At 45.2% G+C, this 21,205-nt stretch overlaps 1 protein-coding gene across 2 annotated transcripts in view; it reads right to left on the minus strand.

Moving 5' to 3' along the window:
- The window catches only part of NDUFV3 (NADH:ubiquinone oxidoreductase subunit V3), a 12,199-nt gene extending 5,024 nt beyond the window's left edge, over window positions 1-7,175 (minus strand). For both annotated transcript variants that reach the window (XM_040267170.1, XM_040267162.1), the window contains exons 1-2: window positions 6,978-7,175; window positions 4,792-4,912 (exon numbers count right to left, since the gene is read on the minus strand). In XM_040267170.1, the coding sequence (XP_040123104.1) occupies window positions 4,792-4,912; window positions 6,978-7,133 (277 nt within the window). In that variant the 5' untranslated portion in view covers window positions 7,134-7,175. The remainder of the gene's footprint in view (window positions 1-4,791; window positions 4,913-6,977) is intronic.
- Between the last annotated feature and the right edge of the window lie 14,030 nt (window positions 7,176-21,205).

Genomic DNA, 21,205 nt, shown 5'->3' on the forward strand with positions numbered 1-21,205 from the left:
TATATATATACACACACACACAGACTATATATACACACACACACACACAGACTATACACACACACACACACAGACTATATATACACACACACACTATATACATATATACACACACACAGACTATATATATACACACACACACAGACTATATACACACACACACACACAGACTATATATACACACACACACACACAGACCATATATATATACACACACACAGACTATATATATATATATATACACACACACACAGACTATATATATATATATATACACACACACAGACTATATATATATATATATATAAACACACACAGACTATATATATATACACACACAGACTATATATATATACACACACACAGACTATATATACACACACACACACAGACTATATATATATATATACACACACACAGACTATATATATATATACACACACACACACAGACTATATATGTATATATATATATACACACACACAGACTATATATATATACACACACACACAGACACACATATATACACATACATACATACGTATATACGTATATATACATCAGAATGACAGAAAATTATCAAAGAAAACTGAGAAATAATCAGAAATGGGCCAGAGAGAGGTCAATGGGCAGTGTAAGAGGATATGACCGAACAGCCAGAGCTGCGGGTGAGTGTGAACCCCTCCGTGCCCTGTCTGAATCTGCAGCCGTGCACCATCCCAGAACCTGCATTCTGATTGCAGGAAGAGGACAAGCACAGAGCCCCAGGATCACACTAAACATAAAATCAAGGTACACGCACGCACATGCACTTGAACCCTCTCATTCTGTCTTTCTAAACCATACCTGAAACAGCGCAAAGGCTCTGACGAGGACTGTGTAACACTGGCCTGCAAACCCTGCGCCTGCTCACCTCTATCACTGATCCGCTTTTATGCTGAGCATGCATTTTCCAAGTGCAAAAAATTAACTTCTAATAAGCTTATTTTAGATAGGCTACTATCTAATTATAATACCTCACTCTTTCAAAATTTGTTATGAAGATTTTTTAAAATGTAAGTAAGTTATTAAAACATTAGACTTATCACCTATTGAAAGCAAAAAGAAAATCTCAAATTAAATAGTTTGTTTGAAAAAGGAAACTCTGGTCTACCATATTAAATAAGAATGCTTTAAAATATCTTCTATTCAGGCTTAGTTACTGGCAGAACCCCACAGACAGGCTAATAGCCTAAACCACAGTAACACAGTTGCCCTTCATCCGACCCTCTGCAGCGCAGGCCCAGCATCCTCTGTGACTGGGAGGGAAGCCTGCTGCGATGACTATAGCTGCCACCAGTGACCCCTGTCCAGTGCCGGCGGGGACATGTCTGCACTCGGCAGTGTGGGATCCTGCCGCCTGGAGACACAGCCACGTGTACAGAACAGTGGGCTCGCTCTGAACATAAGCATGACTTTACCTGCTCATTTTCATGAACCTCTTGCGTTTCTAAAGACGGGACACCTGCATATTCTGACAGCGTTCTAGTTTGAGTGTGACTTTCCTTGAAAGACAAATACGCGAGCCACAAAGCACCTAAAATAAGACCAGTCACAGAGCCACCCCTCCCAGCACGAGAGGTGGACTTTCGGGGACAGGTTCTAATCCTCAGAGACTGTCACAATAAATAAAGGTCTACAGACGCAAGTCACAGCGCAGAGACGGCCCTCTCCTGCGGCTCTGTGTCTCCTCTCCACTTGAATCTCCTGAGTATCTTTTCTCATTGAACGAAGGGGGAGGGCTCGACTTTCAGCTTTTTAGTAGTGCCCTAACTGAAAACGAAGGTGACTTAGGTGTTCAAAACAGATAAGATGAGCAGCTCCACATCTTGTCAGTGGGTCACAAAACTAATTTCAGAAACAAAGGTACATTTCAACAGGATGCAGAACAGTTTTTTGTTATATGGTAAAGAAAACTTCTTTTCACATGATTTTTACTATTAAAGAAAATAGAAAAGGGCTTTTTGGTTTGTTCTAATGAATACACAAGAATTGATTTTTTTCCACAGGCAAGACAACACACTGCTTATAAATATAGACTGGGGATCTTACTGCTGGGGCTCCAATCAGGCTCCACTACTGACACGGTGTGACCCTCGGTGGCTCAGGAGTCTCTCCCCCCTCCACTTTCTCATGTATAACACAGGGATGTTGGCAGTACCTATTCACAGGGCTGAAGACCAGGAGGAGCACAAGGAGCTCTTAAACAGCACCAGCAATGCTGCTCAGAATTAAGCAGACCAAATCCCTACTTCCAGATTCCTCCCTTTTCAGACTGAAATAGGGACCTGAAGCAGGGAATTAGCTTTGGCTTCTCAACAGATTCTTTATAAAGTGACACAGGAGTTATTCAGTTGATGGTCTATTACTGTTGTTGCCAAATTCAGCCTAGAGATGGAATTTACCGGAACACTGAAGCTGGCGAGCCTGGTGGTTATGCAGGGGAGCATCCACGGGCAGACCCCAGGTTCTGACTTGTGTGTCCATGATGCTGGCCGCCCTCCTAGGAAGGAAGCCTGTGCTCCGAAGGGCTGGTGTCCCAGGTTGGGGAGGGCAGAGTGTGTTTACCCTGGACACAGACCCTGGACTAGATGTGACCCCAAGGCTGAGCGCTCAGGACCCTGTCAGCATTGCAGCAAGCCCCACACGAGTCTCCAAAGCTGGCCCCAGTGTACAGGCTTTGACCTGGCCATGTGCCACTGGCAGGCCAAGGCACTTCTGTATCTCAACTCACTGATCCCTGACACCTTGGGAGAAACACTGAGGACTGCACATGCTGACTTGGAAGCACCATTTCTTTCCTTCATGCAGGGATTGGAGTTACTTTTCAAGTTCTGCAAGACAAGTGTAAAGTGTATTAAAGACAGCACAGCTCTAAAAGCTGTCTTCCCACCTGACCACACACACACATCGCACAGGTCATCAGTCTCACACTGACTGAGCAGGACTGGCCCGCTGACCCTGCTCAGCACGGAGGGACTCAGAGGCCTGCAGGGCTTGCCATGGCCAGAGGCAGAAGCTACGTGAGCCCAAGGCCAACCCCCAGCTCAGTATGCCTTTCTCACAACCGCACTGAAAACCATCACAGGATGAAGCATTCCATTTCTATTCACATATAGAAGCACATTTCTAAAAAAGGGGATCTTTGGGGGAAAAAAAAGAGACTTCATGTTGAAAATTGCTGCTGTTTAGTCTCTAAGTCATGTCTAACTCTTTTGTGGCCCCATGGATTGTGGCCCGCCAGGCTCCTCTGTTCATGGGATTTCCCAGGCAAGAATACTGGAGTGGGCTGCCATTTCTGTCTCCAGGGGATCTTCCTGACCCAGGGATTGACTCCACAGTCAAACACGCATCTCCTGCATTGCAGGCGGATTCTTTATCACTGAGCCACCAGGGAAGCCCTACGTTTAAGACAGCTATTTTAAAATGTGCAGATGAAAACTGAAAAAGAACATGGGCTTTAAAAACCTGGCAGGTGCAGGACAGAAAACGACAATCTTCCTGTTGAACTCGGGCCTCCAGTGGACGAGCACACAGACACACAGGGAGGGTACGTGTCCTTAGCCAAGATGGATGGCATGTGAAAGGCAGCGGAAGGCTCTCTCAACAACACGCCGATATTTTATAACCTACCTGTGTTTTTGTGTGCAGATGAAGAGGGGACAAAAGCATTACACACTTTCAAACACTCAAACTGAGGAAATAATATTTTGATGAAAATGAGACAAACTCAAACTATCATTCTGAACCCCATATAGTCAAAGAGTTAACTGAGGTTTCATAAATTAAGACTAAACGCAATGGGCCTCTTAAATAGTCCCTTGGACAGTAAGGATCAAACCAGTCAATCCTGAGGGAAATCAACCCTGACTATTCATTGGAAGGACTGATGCTGAAGTTGAAGCTCTAGTACTTTGGCCACCTGATGTGAAGAGCCGACTCACTGGAAAAGACCCTGATGCTAGGAAAGACTGAGGGCAGGAGGAGAAGGGGGTGGCAGAGGAAGAGATGGTTGGATGGCATCACCGACTCAATGGACGTGAGTCTGAGCAAACTCCAGGGGACAGTGTAGGACAGGGAAGCCTGGTGTGCTGTAGGCCCTGGGGTCGCAGAGTCGGACTCGAATGAGTAACTGAACGACAACAGAGCTGCGTTACCTGTTTCCCCCCATGAGCATGTACTACATTGGATTCAGGGGAAACAGTCAAAACTGGCAGTAAAGTCAAAATGACTATGGAAAGAGCTAGAAGCAGATAACCACACTTCGTGAAGGGGGTCTTGATGGAATTGGAGCCTACTCCTAACTCCCTCTCTATAGTCATAAAAAGACGCCTGCAGTCCCTGGCTATGACCAAGCAAAGCCTGGGAGACCACTGACGAATTCCAGAGACACTGAAAAAAGTCAGACAGGGAAGAAAAACAGGGTGGAGGTCACAGCCACCTCACAGAAGCACGTGAGCACAGCCATCAAATACCACAGAGCCTGCATACTCTGCATCCCACTGCTACCCACGGAGTCTGACGTTCAGAAAATACAGAGAACCAGTTCAGGGCTACACACTGAGTCAAAGACTATGATGTTACTGCCGTGTTTGGGCTAAAACTAGTCACTGATCTTCTGTCTGATTGTAATCTGGACACTTTAAAAATGGAGCATCAAATTATGTAGCTAGAAAATTCTTTCTAATGCCTAGGAAGCTGACTTATTCACTCTGCCTTCTCTCCCACTTATGAAGACCATGAAAACCTTACTCTTTGGTGGGCTCTGCTTCTTGGGGTTCGGTGGTAATCCCTTTTCATTCTTTCCTGATTCTGCAGAGAGAGAAACTGCAGGAGCAAGTCCTCGAAACACACCTGCTTCCAGAAGCACAGTCTGACAAAAGAATGGCACAACAACAGCAATTTTAGAGTAATACCATTTATAACCTCTATTACGGCATGAATACTATGTATTATTACGACATATAAATGCTGTGAATTCATATGGCATATTTCTAACGGTTATTATAATTTTCAGCATCTACATATATTATGGAAAGTTTGGAAAATACAAAAAAAACTGCGAGCAAAAAACGCCTGAGTTCAAGGACAGTCACTACTAACATTCGAGTATTTCTTCCAAAGTGACTTTCTCCTAAGCATGCTTTTTTTGTAGTCTCCAATTACCTATCAATCTACAAAACACTTGATTCTTTTCATAAAATGTTTCCCTGTGCTTAGAATATAAAGCAGAAGCACAATCTAGCCATTAAAAATGCTACTGAAGATGAAAAATAGTTGCTTCAAAACTGTCTACCATATATTGAAGGTGAACACGTCACAGAGTGTTCATTCCCTCAGTAAATACTCACTAAGCCTAGTATGTGCTGGACACAGGACACAGACACCTAGAGTGCCCACATGAAGGTGAAGCCTTTGCTTTTTCTGGTTATGACGTCAGTTCAGCTCAGTTCAGTCGCTCAGTCGGGTCTGACTCTTTGCGACCCCATGAACCACAGCACGCCAGGCCTCCCTGTCCATCACCAACTCCCAGAATCTACCTAAACCCATGTCCATTGAGTTGGTGATGCCATCCAACCATCTCATCCTCTATCGGCTCCTTCTCCTCCTGCCCTCAATCTTTCCCAGCATCAAAGTCTCTTCAGATGACTCAGCTCTTCGCATCAGGTGGCCAAAGTACTGGAGTTGCAGCTTCAGTATCAGTTCTTCCAATGAACACCCAGGACTGATGTCCTTTAGGATGGGCTGATGTCCTTTAGGATGGACTGGTTGGATGTCCTTGCAGTCCAAGGGACTCTCAAGAGTCTTCTCCAACACCACATTCAAAAGCATCAATTCTTCGGCGCTCAGCTTTCTTCACAGTCCAACTCTCACATCCATACATGACCACAGGAAAAACCGTAGCCTTGACTAGATGGACCTTTGTTGACAAAGTAATGTCTCTGCTTTTTAATGCTGTCTAGGTTGGTCATAACTTTCTTTCCAAGGAGTAAGCATTTTAATTTCATGGCTGCAGTCACCATCTGCAGTGATTTTGGAGCCCCAAAAAATAAAGTCTGACACTGTGTATATGTATACACGAAAGCTTGAAAAATGAACTGGGCCAAGATATGAAAAGGCAAATAGTGGCCTCTCTCACAACAGATGCTCCCTCCATTATCTGTATTTTGCGACGATTAGAATAGTTATTGCTTTTGTCATGAGTCATTTTTAATTTTAAATACAGTGAAGTGGACTTAGCTTTGTCCAGATGGAGAAAGTTCTTTCTCCTTTTCATTTCACAAATGAGGTAACCTAAGCTGGCCTGGTGGCTCAGACGGTAAAGCATCTGTCTACAATGCGGGAGACCCGGGTTCGATCCCTGGGTTGGGAAGATCCCCTGGAGAAGGAAATGGCAATCCACTCTAGGACTACTGCCTGGAAAATCCCATGGACAGAGGAGCCTGGTGGGCTACAACCCATGGGGTCGCAAAGAGTCGGACACGACTGAGCGACTGAACTGAACTGAAGCTGGCTTCTTAGTGGCTGCCTAGTTACCAGGTCAACCAGGTTCTTGAAAGTTCCCTCATTTCCTCTAGGGTTAAATAACAGTTAGAGACACTGTCCTCAAGGGTTCTGGCGGGGCTCCGCGCGGGACACCTGCGGCCCCTACACCTGTCCGTGGCCTCGCCGCACACCGGAGGCTCCTGGGGTTCGGGGTCCAGAGGGGACGGTGGCCAGGGTCGCCGGGACCCTCGTCGCTCTCAGGCCTGGCTCCTGATACCCCCCTGGCCAGGTTCCCGAAACCCCACCCCAGGCCCAGCCCCCGACCCCGGAAGCGGAGTCAGCGGCATCCCCGGACGGTTGGAGGTGACCGTCAGGGCCGCAGCCTTTGCCCCGCCTTCCACGGTCTCCCAGCGCTCTGTGAGCTCCAGGCCGCCAGTCTGGCCCCTCTTTACCTTCAGCGTCCCGGGTCGTCCTTGCCGCAGCAGAAGCGAGGCCGCCATGGCTGTAACTCGGGAGCAGACGGGACGACCCTCCCGGCGGGCAGAGGTCGCACCAGACTGACGCGATACGGTACCAGCACTGCACCCTGAAGGCCCGCCCCTTCGCATGAAGGCGCCAATCACAGGCAGGGAAGGGGGCAATGGCTGCTGCGCGCGCATCACCGCAGCCTCCAGGTTCCCGGCGGAGCAGCTCAACGCCACGCTCCCGGGAGGAGCCGCCAATCATTGGCGGAGGGTTTCCGCTGAGCGCGACCGCGCGGCGGGATGGGACGGTAAAGTGGTCGTTGTGGGTGTCATTTCCTGTCCTAGGCCGGCGTGGCCACCCTGCAGGGTAGCATCAGGTTGGACCGTGGACGCTCTTTGACCTGTGAGCACCGTAGTTCCGGAGCCAAGGGGATGAGAAATGCAAGCATTAGTTTACTTGTTTATAGCCTGCGGGGCGGAGAAGGCACTGGCTCCCCACTCCAGTACTCTTGCCTGGAAAATCCCGTGGACGGAGGAGCCTGGTAGGCTGCAGTCCATGGGGTCGCTGAGTCGCACACGACTGAGCCACTTCACTTTAACTTTTCACTTTCATGCATTGGAGAAGGAAATGGCAACCCACTCCAGTGTTCTTACCTGGAGAATCCCAGGGGCAGCAGAGCCTGGTGGGCTGCCGTCTGTGGGGTCGCACAGAGTCGGACACGACTGGGGCGACTTAGCAGTAGCAGCCTGCGCGGCAAAGACTCTCCACTTCCAACCCTCCCCTGTTAGGCATAAGCTTGGGTGAAAAGTGAAGGTGAAGTCGGTCAGTCGTGTCCAACTCTTTGCGACCCCGTGGACTGTAGCCCACCAGGCTCCTCCGTGCATGGGATTCTCCAGGCAAGAATACTGGAGTGGGTTGCCATTTCCTTCTCCAGGGGATCTTCCCGATCCAGGGATCTAACCCAGGTCTCCCGCATTGCAGGCAGACACTTTAACCCCTGAGCCACCAGGGAAGTTCTAAACTTGGGTAGGGGTAGTTACTCATTGACTTCCTTCTCACCCTGTCGATCGTGCCTTCATGCGTCTCTTCGGCATGCCTGGTCACTGGAAGTATCCCGTTCAAGAGGAGCGGATCCCTACCTCAGCTCCACCAGGAGAAGAGGCCCTCCACTTGGCTAAGGATGGAGACTCATTCGGGTGGCAAGATAAATGGGTAAAACAGGTCTAACAGGAAACCCTGCCCCATTTGGTTAAAAAAAAAAAGAAAAGCAACCACATAGGATTAACAGAAACTGGTGACTGACAAGATTCTTGAGCTTGTCAGAGTAGCAGCTAAGGGAGGGACTTCCTTGGCTGTCCCGTGGTTAGGACTGTGCCCTTCCGATGCAGGGGGTGCAGGTTCCATCCTTGGTCAGAGAACTTAGATCCCACGTGTTATGGGCATGCCGCACCCCCCCCCCACCCCCCGCCAAAAAAAAAAGCTAGCTCAAGGAGCAGCTTGCTGAAAGTTCTGCTTTTAACCTGCCTTCATTGACCAAGCTCACCTTAATTACTTTTGACTCCTTTTTGTTGTTTATTGGTCACTAAGTTGTGTCTCTTTGTGACCCCATGGACTGCAGCACTCCAGGCTTCACTGTCCTTCACTGTCTCTGGAAGTTTGCTCAAATGCATGTCCACTGTCAATGATACTATCTAACCATCTCATCCTCTGCCACCCGCTTCTCCTTTTGCCCTCAATCTAGTGGCTCAGATGGTAAAAAATCTGCCTGCAGTGCAGGAGACCTGGGTTCGATTCCTGGGTCCAGAAGATCCCCTGGAGAAGTGAATGGCAACCCACTCAGGTATTCTTGCCTGGAAAATTCCACGGACAGAGGAACCTGGTGGGCCACAGTCCATGGGATCGCCAAGAATTGGACATGACTTAGTGACAAACACTTTCCCAGCATCAGGGTCTTTTCCAGTGAGTCTGCTCTTTGCATCAGGTAGCCAAAGTATTGATGCTTCAACTTCAGCATCAGTCCTTCCAACGTTGATTTTCTTTATGATTGACAGGTTTGATCTCCTTGCTGTCCAAGGGACTCTCAAGAGTCTTCTCCAGCACCACAGTTCAAAAGCATCAATTCTTCAGCATTCAGCTTTCTTTGTAGTCTAACTCTCACATCCATACTTGACTACTAGAAAAATCATAGCTTTGAGTAGATGGACTTTTGTTGGCAAAGTGCTATCTTTGCTTTTTAATATGCTGTCTAGATTTGTTACAGCTTTCCATCCAAGGAGAAGGCATCTTTCATTTCATTTCATTTGACTCTTTAGCCACGCCTATAGAGAACAACGCTGACGTATGGTCACTACAGTAAAACAGATTTTAGTTGTTTTCCAGGAAATTGGGGTGAGCACTTGTCCAGTTCAAGCCGGCTAAGACTGGTTGGGATCACCAACCCTAAAACTGGGTCTGTGCCAGGTGTCTGATGAATGACCTTTTGACATCAGTAAGCTGGAAACTCCACCCTCAGATCATGCTAAGGGCTTCCATTTTTGACCATGCCTCTTATGAAAAAGCATGCAAGTCAGAGACACCAGAGCCTCAGCCGTTCCCTGGTTCCAGTCTCCTTTCCCCATGCCTGAGATCACCTACTTCCTTATCTCATTAATACCTCAAGCCTCTCAACATAGGGCAGGTGCATTTAAGATTTTTTCTCTCATCTCCTTACTGGGCTGCCTTGTGAACAAGCTGTTTCTCTGCTGTACACATCCTGTTTGTGCTGAGATTGCATGCACAGTCTCAGCGTTTGGCCTCCTACACATCACAGATGACCCTGGTTCAATAACACTCAGACCCTTGTCAAAGGGGATTCAAGTCAAGTGGATGCAATGGGACCTGCCACCGTCCACACTGGGAGGCAAGGACAAGGACTCAAGCCTTAGGGTAATAATAAGGAAGGTGTCCTTGTCACTGCAGAGAAAAGGAAGAAAACATGTGGATGGAAGAATCATCTTTTGCTCAAACCTAATTGTTGCCTCCAGGGGAAAGTTCAGGCTTGTTTTTGTGAATTTTGCCTGTTTTATGGGTGATTAAGCATATTGAAGGTGATAAACCACACGGTCTGAAATTGGAAAGTCCACATCACCCTCATTCTTGGGATCCGGAGACCTCGGTTCTCTCTCACCAGCATTAGGGTAGACATCCGGCTTGGTGTCCAAGTGGCTTAGTGGTAAAGAATCTACCTGCCAATGCAGGAGACTCAGAAGACCTGGGTTCAGTCCCTGGGTTGGGAAGATCCCCTGGAGGAGGAAATGGCAACCTAGTCCAGTATTCTTGCCTGGAGAATCCCATGACAGAGGGCCTGGCTGGCTACAGTCCATGGGGTCGCAAAAGAGTTGGACAGGACAGAAACAGGCATCTTGTTAGAGTCCTAAGACTCAGTAACAAAGAAAGCAAAAAGACCTCCTGCAGTTAACGAGGTGGGGTCATCAGCCAGAGTGGCTTCAGGGGGTGGTACTTTGAGGATAACCATGGGAGGAAGTGACCCAGTGAGTTGGGGGGGTGCATCCTGATGGTTTTTCAAAGAAGCGATATGATGATGGGTGTGAAGGTGACTATGGCAACTGTGTATAAGATCAGTGCTGACTGGAAAATAAAAATGTACAACGTGAGAGTTAGGTGTTAAACTTTATTTGGGGAAAATGAGTGTAGCCTGGGAGATAGCCTCTCAGATAACTGAGGAAGTGCTCCGAAGAGGTGGGGGGTGGTCAGTGTTGTATATGATTTTAGTGAAGGGAGTTCAAGCACACATTTCAGCAGAGGCTCGCTGCTAGGGGCAGATGTCACCGTTAATGATTCTAGCACTTTTCTAGATACAAAGAGATGGAAGAATTGGGCTCATAAATTCTTCTCCTGAAAATATCTACCTACCCGAAGGCCTGTTCTGCCAGTTTTTCCTGGAGCACAGAGTGCCTTGTTCTGATCTGCACCCTGAACTACTTTCAGGGGGTATTGTGGCCCGTGACTTCATCTGTGTAGAGGTAGACGTCAAGTGACGATTTGTAGTGGGCAGCAGTGCCTCAGCCCGGGGGCAGCAGGGCCTCGTTGGAAAGCTGCTGCAGTTAGGTGAGGAGGCTGCTACATTTGGCCAAAATGAACAGAAACCGCAGGATCGAGTGCAAGAGGCGAATAGAAAAATCAAGCGGAAGCCAGAGAAAGGACCAGTGGTTTCACAGGGATTTGTGAAGATGGGATTATATCCTATTTAATGGTCAGCTGGAAAACTGTAGACTAGATTTTGCTGACAGTGGGGACTGTTGCTCAATTGTTAATTCTCTGGCCAGAGTCTTTCTGCAGGCACCAGTCACTTCTGCCTGAAACTAGCAAGTGGTGACCTAGCATTTTTCGGCAAAACCTCAGAAATTGTATTTGTCAATATTCCTTAATTAACCACATACATTTATTTCTAGACTACTGGAAATCCCACCCATCCATCTTAAAAACCATCAACATGCCCACCCCACCCCCTAAACACTGGGTCACTTCCTCCCATGGTTACCCTCAATGTACCTCCACTTTGGCTGATGACCCCAACTCATCAACTGCAGTTTTGTTTTAAAACTTTTTAAGATAAACTAAATAACTGGAACATCACTTGGACCAGTGATGGGTCCTGAACTCAAAAAGGTGTGTGGGCCAAAGAGGAAAATAAAAACACTCAGCTATCACACCTTCCACATGCATGACCTCACTCTGCATTCTGAGTTTAGACATACATGCTTGGTAAGCCCCAAAGGAAATGTAATTTTTTTTTTTTTTGGAAATGTAATTTTTTAAATTGAACTATAGTTGATTTACAGTGGTGTTAATTCCCATTATACAGCAAAGTGATTCAGATATATATATATATATTCTAAAAATATTCTTTTCCATTATGGCAAAGGAAATATATTATGCATTATCCTATGTAAATAAATACAATTTAATTATGTGTCTTAGATGAAGATTATTTTGAAAAAGCTTTTAGTAGCTGTGTGCTGCTAAGTCACTTAAGTCATGTCTGACTCTGTGCGACCCCATAGATGGCAGCCCACCAGGCTACCCCATCCCTGGGATTCTCCAGGCAAGAACACTGGAGTGGGTTGCCATTTCCTTCTCCAATGCATCAAAGTGAAAAGTGAAAGTGAAGTCGCTCAGTCGTTTCCGACCCTCAGCAACCCCATGGACTGCAGCCTACCAGGCTCCTCCGTCCATGAGATTTTCCAGGCAAGAGTACTGGAATGGGGTGCCATTGCCTTCTCCAAGTAGCTGTGTAGTTTTTCTTATTTATTTATTTTGATTTCAGTAGAGTTGATTTACAGTGTTGTGTTAGCTTCAGGTATGCAGCAAAGTGATTCAGCTTTATATGTATGTGTATTATAATAATATAGGTATATTCTTTTGCAGATGCTTTTCCCATATAGGTTAATACAAAATATTGAGTATAATTCCCTGTGTTATACAGTAGGTCCTTGTTGCTTATCTGTTCTATATATAGTACTGTGTTATAATAACTGTCATTTTAAACTATTTTTTACAATGATCATACATAATATGCCTTACTTAGTAAGAGAATTTTCTTATTTTTTTTTATTTTTTGGTTCTGTTGGGTCTTCGTTGCTGTGCGTGGGCTTTCTCTTGTAGAAAGTGGAGGTTACTCTCTAGTTGTGTGTGGGGGCTTCTCTCTGCAGTGGTTTCTCTTGTTGCAGAGCACAGGCTCGAGGCACACAGGCTTCAGGAGCTGTGGTGTGTGGGCTCGTAGTTGTGGCTTGTGGGCTCTTGAGTGCAGGCTCAGGAGTAAGGACACGTGGGCTTGGCTGCTCTGCAGCATGTGGAATCCTCCTGTTACGAGGGATCGATCCTGTGTCGTCTGCATTGGCAGGCATATTCTTATCCACTGTTACCACCAGGGAAGTCAGATAATTTTCTTTTTTAATAAAAGAATTTTTAAAAAGCAGGTTGCTCAGCAAACAGGAAAAGTAAATTGAAAAGCTTTTATATAAGGAGAAAAGAAAATAAGAAAAGTTGAAGTTAAAGTGCGTGCGAGCTCAGAGTCCAACTCTTTGCAACCCCAGGCTTTGCAATGCCAGGCTCTTCTGTCCATGGGATTCTCCAGGCAAGAATACTGGAGTGGGTTGCCATTTCTTCCTCCAGGGGATCTTCTGAACCCAGGGCTCAAACCCACCTGTCTCCCACGTCTCCTGAAATGGCAGGCAGATTCTTTACCACTGAGCCACCTGGGAAGCCCTGAAGTTACATTGCATGTAACTAAAACCACGTTTTAAAACATATGTAATGACTTCTGTTTCTGGCAGAAAGTGGTCACTAGACATGATGGAAAACCCTGGGTTACAGAACCTGTAGCGATACTGGGTACAATGTCACCAGCATACTATCAAATAGCCAGCTCTGTTCTCATTCCAGTTCTGTTTCCTGTGGCCTCTGTGGTTTCTTGTTCATACTTGCTGTGCAGGGATGTACTGGAAGCTCGTGTTTCTGGGCTCTTCTCCCAGGGAATCCCCAAGTCCTGGGGTGAATGTGCGTTCCTCCAAGTGGATTTGAGGTTTGCCTCCCAACTCTTCTGAGTGTTGCTTATCTTTCCCAAGTGAGATCACTTTTTTCATAGCTTGAAGTGTCCTGAACTACAGGAAGTGTGTGTCTCCAGGGGCAAAAAAAAAAAAAAACACCAGAAACAGAGAAGCCTGAAGCCCCAAGAAGGCAGCACTGCCCTGGGAGCATTTGCTGATCTCAGTAAGTCAAAGCTTTGGTTTAACTGACATCAGGGGAAGAGGAGACAAGACTTTGGCCCTGTTAACACTTGGGAGTGACCTGGAGAGAATCAGAGGAACCCTTGCAGAACTGACCCTCAGTGACAGAGTGAACCTGGGCAAAGCCACCCACTAGCAAAAAAAAATTCTAGCAAAGAAAGGCTGCAGGAAATGTGTCTTTCTCTCAGGTGAGGAAAAATGTCCTAAGGTCTATTCTCTCTTGAGTCTGGGATTAGAAGACACGCATACCTCCCTTGGTTCAGGACATTCTAAGCTGTTTAATTACACTGAAATTAAAATTTCTCTTTAGCAAAGGTACTTCTGTGTTCGTTTTTTAGATTCCACATATAAATGAAATCGTCCAGTCTTTGTCTTCATCTGACCTTTCACTTGGCATTATATCCTCAAGGTCCATCTGTTATTGCATAGACCACATCTTCAGCCATGTATCTGTTGATGGACTCTAAGGTTATTTCCATGTCTTTGTGTGTTAGTCGCTCAGTTGTGTCCGATTCTTTGCGACTCCATGGACTGTAGCCCACCAGGCTCCTCTGTCCACGGGATTTCCCAGGCAAGAATGCTTGAGTGGGTTGCCATTTCCTCCTCCAGGGGATCTTCCTGACCGAGGAATCGAACCCGGGTCTCCCACATTGCAGGCAGATTCATTTCCATCTGAGCCATAAGGGAAGATTATTGTAAATAATGCTGCATTGAGTAGGAGGATGCAGTCATTTCTTCAACACAGTGATTTCATTTCCTTTGGGTTTATTTGCAGAAGTGGGATGGCTGGGTCCTGTGACAGTTCTACTTTTTATTCTTTGAGGAACTGTGCCAGTTTATTACGTTCCCACCAGCAGTGCACGGGGGTTCCCTTCTGTCCACATCATCAACAGCATTTGTTCTTTCTTTTCTTCTTGATATTAGCCATTTTAACAGGTGTGAGGTGCTGTCTCATTGTGGTTTTGATTTGCATTTCCCTGGTGATTAGTGACGCTGAGCACCTTTTGGTGTACCTGTTGGCCTTTTGAATATCTTCCTTGGAAAAATGTCTTTTCAGGTCTTTTGAATATCTTTTAACTGGATTTTTTCCCCTGCTATGCAGTTGTATGGGTTCTTTATATATTTTGGATATTAACCCCTTATCAGATGTATGATTTGCAAATATTTTGTCCCATTCAGTCAATTACCTTTTCCTTTTATTGATTATTTCTTTGCTGTGGAGACGATTTTTAGTTTGATGTGGTTTGACTTGCCTTCTTTTTTTTTGTAATTGCCTGTGCTTTTGGTGAGAGCCAATTAATCCCTTCCCGGACCAATGTCAAGGAGCTTCTTCCTTGGATGGAATGTTCTATGTATATGTATTAGGTTCATCTGGTCTAAAGTATATTTCAAGACCTATGTTTATTTATTCATTTTCTGTCTGGATCACCTATCCATTGTTGAAATGGGGTATTGAAGTTCTCTATTGTTATCGTATTGCTGTCCACTTCTCCCTTCAGATCTGTTAATATTTGCTTAATATACTTAGAACATAGGAGAAGGCAATGGCACCCCACTCCAGTACTCTTGCCTGGAAAATCCCATGGACGGAGGAGCCTCGTAGGCTGCAGTCTATGGGGTCGTGAAGAGTCAGACAGAACTAAGTGACTTCATTTTCACTTTTCACTTTCATGCATTGGAGAAGGAAATGGCAACCCACTCCAGTGTTCTTGCCTGGAGAATCTCAGGGACGGGGGAGCCTGGTGGGCTGCCGTCTATGGGGTCGCACGGAGTCGGACACGACTGAATTGACTTAGCAGCAGCAGCAGCAGCAGCAGGCTTAGATGCTCCAATACTGGATGGATCCAAATTATATCTTTATTTCCATCTCTATCTATAACATGTGTTTGTGTTGTATCTTCTTGATGAACTGACCCCTTTATAATCATGTAATGATCTTCTTTGTATCTTGTAACTTTCCTTTGTGACCTTGTGGGCTGAGAGGTTCTCTCAGCTATGCTGCCTTAGGGCAGGAGTGATGCAGGTCATGTCAAACTGCCTCTGTTACCTTGTCCATGTCTTCAAAACATACATTTATTCACTCTAATTATGTGCCGGAACTCATCCACTGGAAACCTGGAGTCCTACAAAAGCTGTTTTTCATGGGTGATTGTTTAAGACTGTTTTCCATGGCTCCCAGACCATGGTCAAGAGGCCACAGGCTACTGCAGATCCCACAGCTGGGACTGAGGTTTGAATGTCTATTACCTGAGACCTGGGTGGACAAGACTTGCCTGGTTCCATGGCATATAGTACTGGATCCCAGTTTTTACAACAGCACTTTTGTCTCTGAATGGATACTAAATTTCTATTGTTGAGTTGGGGGACATGGTGAAAGATACTTTATTCAGCCCCATTGCTGACATCCCCACAAACTTTTTAGGGAGTGGAAATGGCAACCCACTCCGGTATCCTTGCCTGGAGAATCCCACGGACAGAGCCTGGTGGGCTACAGTCCATGAGGTTGCAAAGAGTTGGACACAATTGAGCAACTGAAGAAGATGGAATAGCTCAGTTGGTAAAGAATCTGCCTGCAATGCAGGAGACCCTGGTTCAATTCCTGGGATGGGAAGATCCGTTGGAGAAGGGATAGGCTACCCACTCCAGTATTCTTGGGCTTCCCTTGTGGCTCAGCTGGTAAAGAATCTGCCTGTGATGTGGGAGACCTGGGTTCGATCCCTGGGTTGGGAAGATCCCCTGGAGAAGGGAAAGGCTACCCACTCCAGTATTCAGGCCTGGAGAATTCCATGGACTGTATAGTCCATGGAGTCGCAAAGAGTGGAACACGACTGAGCAACTTTCACTTTCACTGGAACAAAGCACCACCTGCTGGCCTAAGGGAAGTAGACAGTTTAAAGGGGAAAAAGGCCTCTGGACTCCCAACTTGCTAAGGGCAGGCATAGTTTAAGACAGCTGCTCAAAGGGCACATTTTCCAAAGTGACCAAAAAGATGCTGGAAAAGGAGGGATTTCCAGGAGGGCAGATACGAAAGTCTTATTGGGTTACAGCTTGGGGAACCCTCCCAGTAAGTGGAACTTGCTGACTCAAGGAACGCTTCCTGTGCCTGCGTGCCCTGCGGTAATTTTCCTGGTGATTTCAGAATTGCTGTGGCCCAGCAGTTGCTCTGTGCATCCCATTCCTCCCCTTGTCGAATGGAAGCATTTATCCTGGTTAGCCTTCCTCCTCTTGCTGCTGTATGTTGGGCATGCGGGACAGACCACCCCTGTTTGTAGTCTGCAGGTCTCTGGACCCAGCGGAGCCACACCTAAGGACCAGCATCCGACCTAGTATAGACCACGATACCCTGGACTTTAAACCTAGTGCTGGGACCCAGATGAGACCTTGGGGGGTCTTGGGAGGAGATGAGACTTCTTCAGTTGCCGGGATGTGAACAACTGAGGCCATAGAGTGGACTGTGGCAGATTTGACTGAAAACCGGCCTTGGTTCTCCACTCTTCCCTCTATCCAGGCTCTTGTGATGTGACTTTGCAGCCCCTCTCATTAGGAGGGGGATTCATCCCTCCCACCCCTTGGATCTTGCTGCCCTTGTGACTTGCTTTGTCCAACAGAATATCAGAAGTAACAGTGTGGCAGCTTCAGTTCTGGGCCTTATGAGGCTTTGTGGGCCTTTTCTCCATTGTACCTGCCACGTAGAAAGCCCCAGCATTCTTCTGGTGGATAAGAGGCCAGGTAGAGTAGAGATGAGCCATGCAGGTTATCCTAGACCACCCAGTTCTGTCTTCTGACCAGGAGGCAGGCCACGACACATGAACCCAGGCGCAAACACCAGAAGACTCTCCCAACAAAGGCCAGCCCAAATGGCGAACCTACAGAAGCATGACCTAAATAAATGCTTATTGTTTTAGGCTGTCCAATTTTGTGTTTGTTATGTATTATGGTAATGGATAATGGATTTGTTGTGGTTGTTCAGTTGCTAAGTTGTGTCTGACTCTTTGAAACCCCATGAACTACAGCACGCCAGGCTCTCCTGTCCTTCACTGTCTCCCAGAGTTTGCTGAAATTCTTGTCTATTGAGTCAGTGATGCTATCTAACCATCTCATCCTCTGCTGCCCTTTTCTTCTGCCCTCAATCTTTCTCAGCATCAGGGTCTTTTTCAGTGAGTCAGCTCTTTGCATCAGGTGGCCAAAGGATTGGAGCTTCAGCTTCAGCATCAGTCCTTCCAATGAATATTCAGGACTGATGGCCTTTAGGATCTCCTTGAGTGCAAGGGACACTCAAGAGTCATCTCCAGCATCACAGTTTGAATACAGTTACTAATAACACTGCTAACTGCTTGGAGAGAATTACCATAAGAGATGGTAGAAAACTAAATGACACTCCATTTTTATCCATTCGGTAAATGATTAACATGCCCTCATTGTTTTATAAATTTCAGAGAAGTAAAACTTGGTTATAATTTAGCCACATTAAGAAATCATTTTTTTTTAAAGCCAAATTATCCAGAAGTAAAATTTGAGTAGTGAGTTTTGGGTAATATGCTAGAAAAATTAGGAAAATATCCAGGCATCATATTAATGCTGAAATTATAGTTTATATATAACAGCAATAATGATAAAAGCCACTTAAAACAGTACCCTTATAGACACATATTAACATCAGATAGCATACAACAAAATAAATATGAGTAGCACCATAAGAGATGAAAAAGAAAAGAGTGTGAAAATAAAAATAAGCTGAAAAACATTTCAATTTAGACTTGATTAAAATTTAAAAGTATGGACCTAACAGAAGCAAAAGATATTAAGAAGAGGTGGCAAGAATGCACAGAAGAACTATACAAAAAAGATCTTAATAATCCACATAACCAAGATGATGTGCTCAATCACCTAGAGCCAGACATCCTGGAGTGCGAAGTCAAGTGGGCCTTAGGAAGCATCATTATGAACAAAGCTGTTGGAGGGGATGGAATTCCAGTGGAGCTACTTCAAATCCTAAAAGATAATGCTGTGAAAGTGCTGCACTCAATATGCCAGCAAATTTGGAAAACTCAGCAGTGGCCACAGGACTGGGGAAGGTCAGTTTTCATTCCAATCCCAAAGAAAGGCAGAGCTGAAGAATATTCAAGCTACTGCACAATTGCATTCATCTCACACACTAGTAAAGTCATGCTCAAAATTCTCCAAGAGGCTTCAACTTTCAGATGTTCTGGATTTAGAAAAGGCAGAGGAACCAAAGATCAAATTGCCAACATCTGCTGGATTATCGAAAAAGCCAGAGAATTCCAGAAAAATATCTACCTCTGCTTCGTTGACTATGCCAAAACTTTTGACTGTGTGGATCACAACAAACTGTGGAAAATGCTTCAAGAGATGGGAATACCTGACCATCTTACCTGCCTCCTGAGAAACCTGTATGTAGGTCAAGAAGCAACAGTTAGAAGCGGAACTGGAACAACAGACTGGTTCCAAATTGGGAAAGGAGTACGTCAAGGCTGTATATTGTCACCTTGCTTATTTAACTTATATATAGAGGACATCATACAAAATGCCAGAGTGGATGAAGCACAAGCTGGAATCAAGATTACCAGGAGAAATATCAATAACCTCAGATATGCAGATGGCACCACCCTTATGGCAGAAAGTGAAGAGGAACGAGGAACTGAAGAGCCTCTTGATAAAAGTGAAAGAGGAGAGTGAGAAAACTGGCTTAAAACTACATTCAAGAAACTAAGATCATGTCATCTGGTCCCATCACTTCATGGCAAATAGGTGGGGAAACAGTGAGACTTTATTATCTTGGGCTCCAAAATCACTGCAGCCATGAAATTAATAGACACTTGCTCCTTGGAAGAAAAGCTATGACAAACCTAGACAGCATATTAAAAAGCAGACATTACTTTGCTGACAAAGGTCCATATAGTCAAAGCTATGGTTTTTCCAGTAGTCATGTGTGGATGGGGGAAATGGACCATAAAGAAGGCTGAGCACTGAAGAATTGATGCTTTTGAACTGTGGTGTTGAAGAGGACTCTTGCTTGTCCCTTGAACATCAAGGAGACCAAACCAATCAATCCTAAAGGAAATCAATCCTTTATATTCATTGGAAGGACTGATCCTGAAGCTGAAACTTCAATCCTTTGGCCAGCTGATGCAAATAACTGACTCATTAGAAAAGACCTTGATGCTGGGAAAAACTGAAGGCAGGAGGAGAAGGGGATGACAGAGGATGAGATGGTTGGATGGGATCATCAACTCAATGGACAGGAGTTTAAGCAAGCCCTGGGAGTGGTGATGGACAGGGAAGCCTGACATGCCGCAGTCCACGGGGTCGCAAAGTGTTGTACATGACTGAGCAACTGAACTGAACTGAAAATGAAAAAGTAGGGTATAGTTTATGAAATTTGACTTAGAAAATCTTGAGAAAAGTAAGTCTTATTGGCACAAGTATTGATACTATTCAAATTCAAAGTGTGATGCAAGTGATTTATCATCTCAAAAAGATCATAATGATTAAGTTTTGTTCACATCTGATGGTCAAGCACAGATCTTTAAGTTTTCATTTATACATGCTCTGAGTCTTCTGATATAGTGCAGGATTCCTCTTAAAGTTTGGTCTCCAATTATACTGTAGCTCCATAAAACTGTAATTATTTCTAATGGTTGTAACCTATAACATGAAGATAATGAAGCTTCACTATCAGGTTAAGTATGCAAATGACATTTAATTGTATTTAATATGTGTTATAGAACATTTAGGAAGATGTAAGCCATAGATGTAAGAAAAGTTTAATTTGCTTGTGAGCCTGGTGATGACTGGCTGGCTGTCTGGTCTTGGTATTGTTATCCCACCCAGAAGAGAAACTGTAAATTCACCTGCATGCCTGAAAAATACCCCAGGCCATGGACTTTTACTGTGAAGCCCAGGTTAGCTGAATATAAAGAATGTTTATAGCAGATTCATTTTCAGAAACACTGTGAAGTCTCTTGCTTCCTGTGGTTACTGCCCAGTGTCAACCCCTCACTGAAACATCCTTGCAACGGTCTCTTTATTGCTCTCTGGTTTGTTCCTGCCTCTCCATCTCTTCCCTTCCTCCAGCCCTTGTGTTCTCTGTTCTGTGATACACAGACTCTCTGCCATCTTCTGCCTCCATGAAAGCCCCCTCCCCTTTTATAAAATATTTTATTTTGTAAAACTTTTAATTTTATATTGAAGTATAGTTGCTTAACAATGTTGTTTTAGTTTCAGGTGTACAGCAAAGTGATTCTGTTATACATATACCTGTATGTATCCTTTTTCAAATTCCTTTCCCATTTAGGTTGTTATATAATATTGAGCAGAGTTCCTAGTGCTATACAGTAGATTCTTGTTGGTTATCCATTTTAAATGTAGCAGTGAATACACATCAACCCCAAACTCCCTAACTTTCC

Source organism: Oryx dammah, unplaced genomic scaffold, assembly GCF_014754425.2.
Source record: "Oryx dammah isolate SB20612 unplaced genomic scaffold, SCBI_Odam_1.1 HiC_scaffold_2, whole genome shotgun sequence".
Classification (NCBI taxonomy): Eukaryota; Metazoa; Chordata; class Mammalia; order Artiodactyla; family Bovidae; genus Oryx; species Oryx dammah.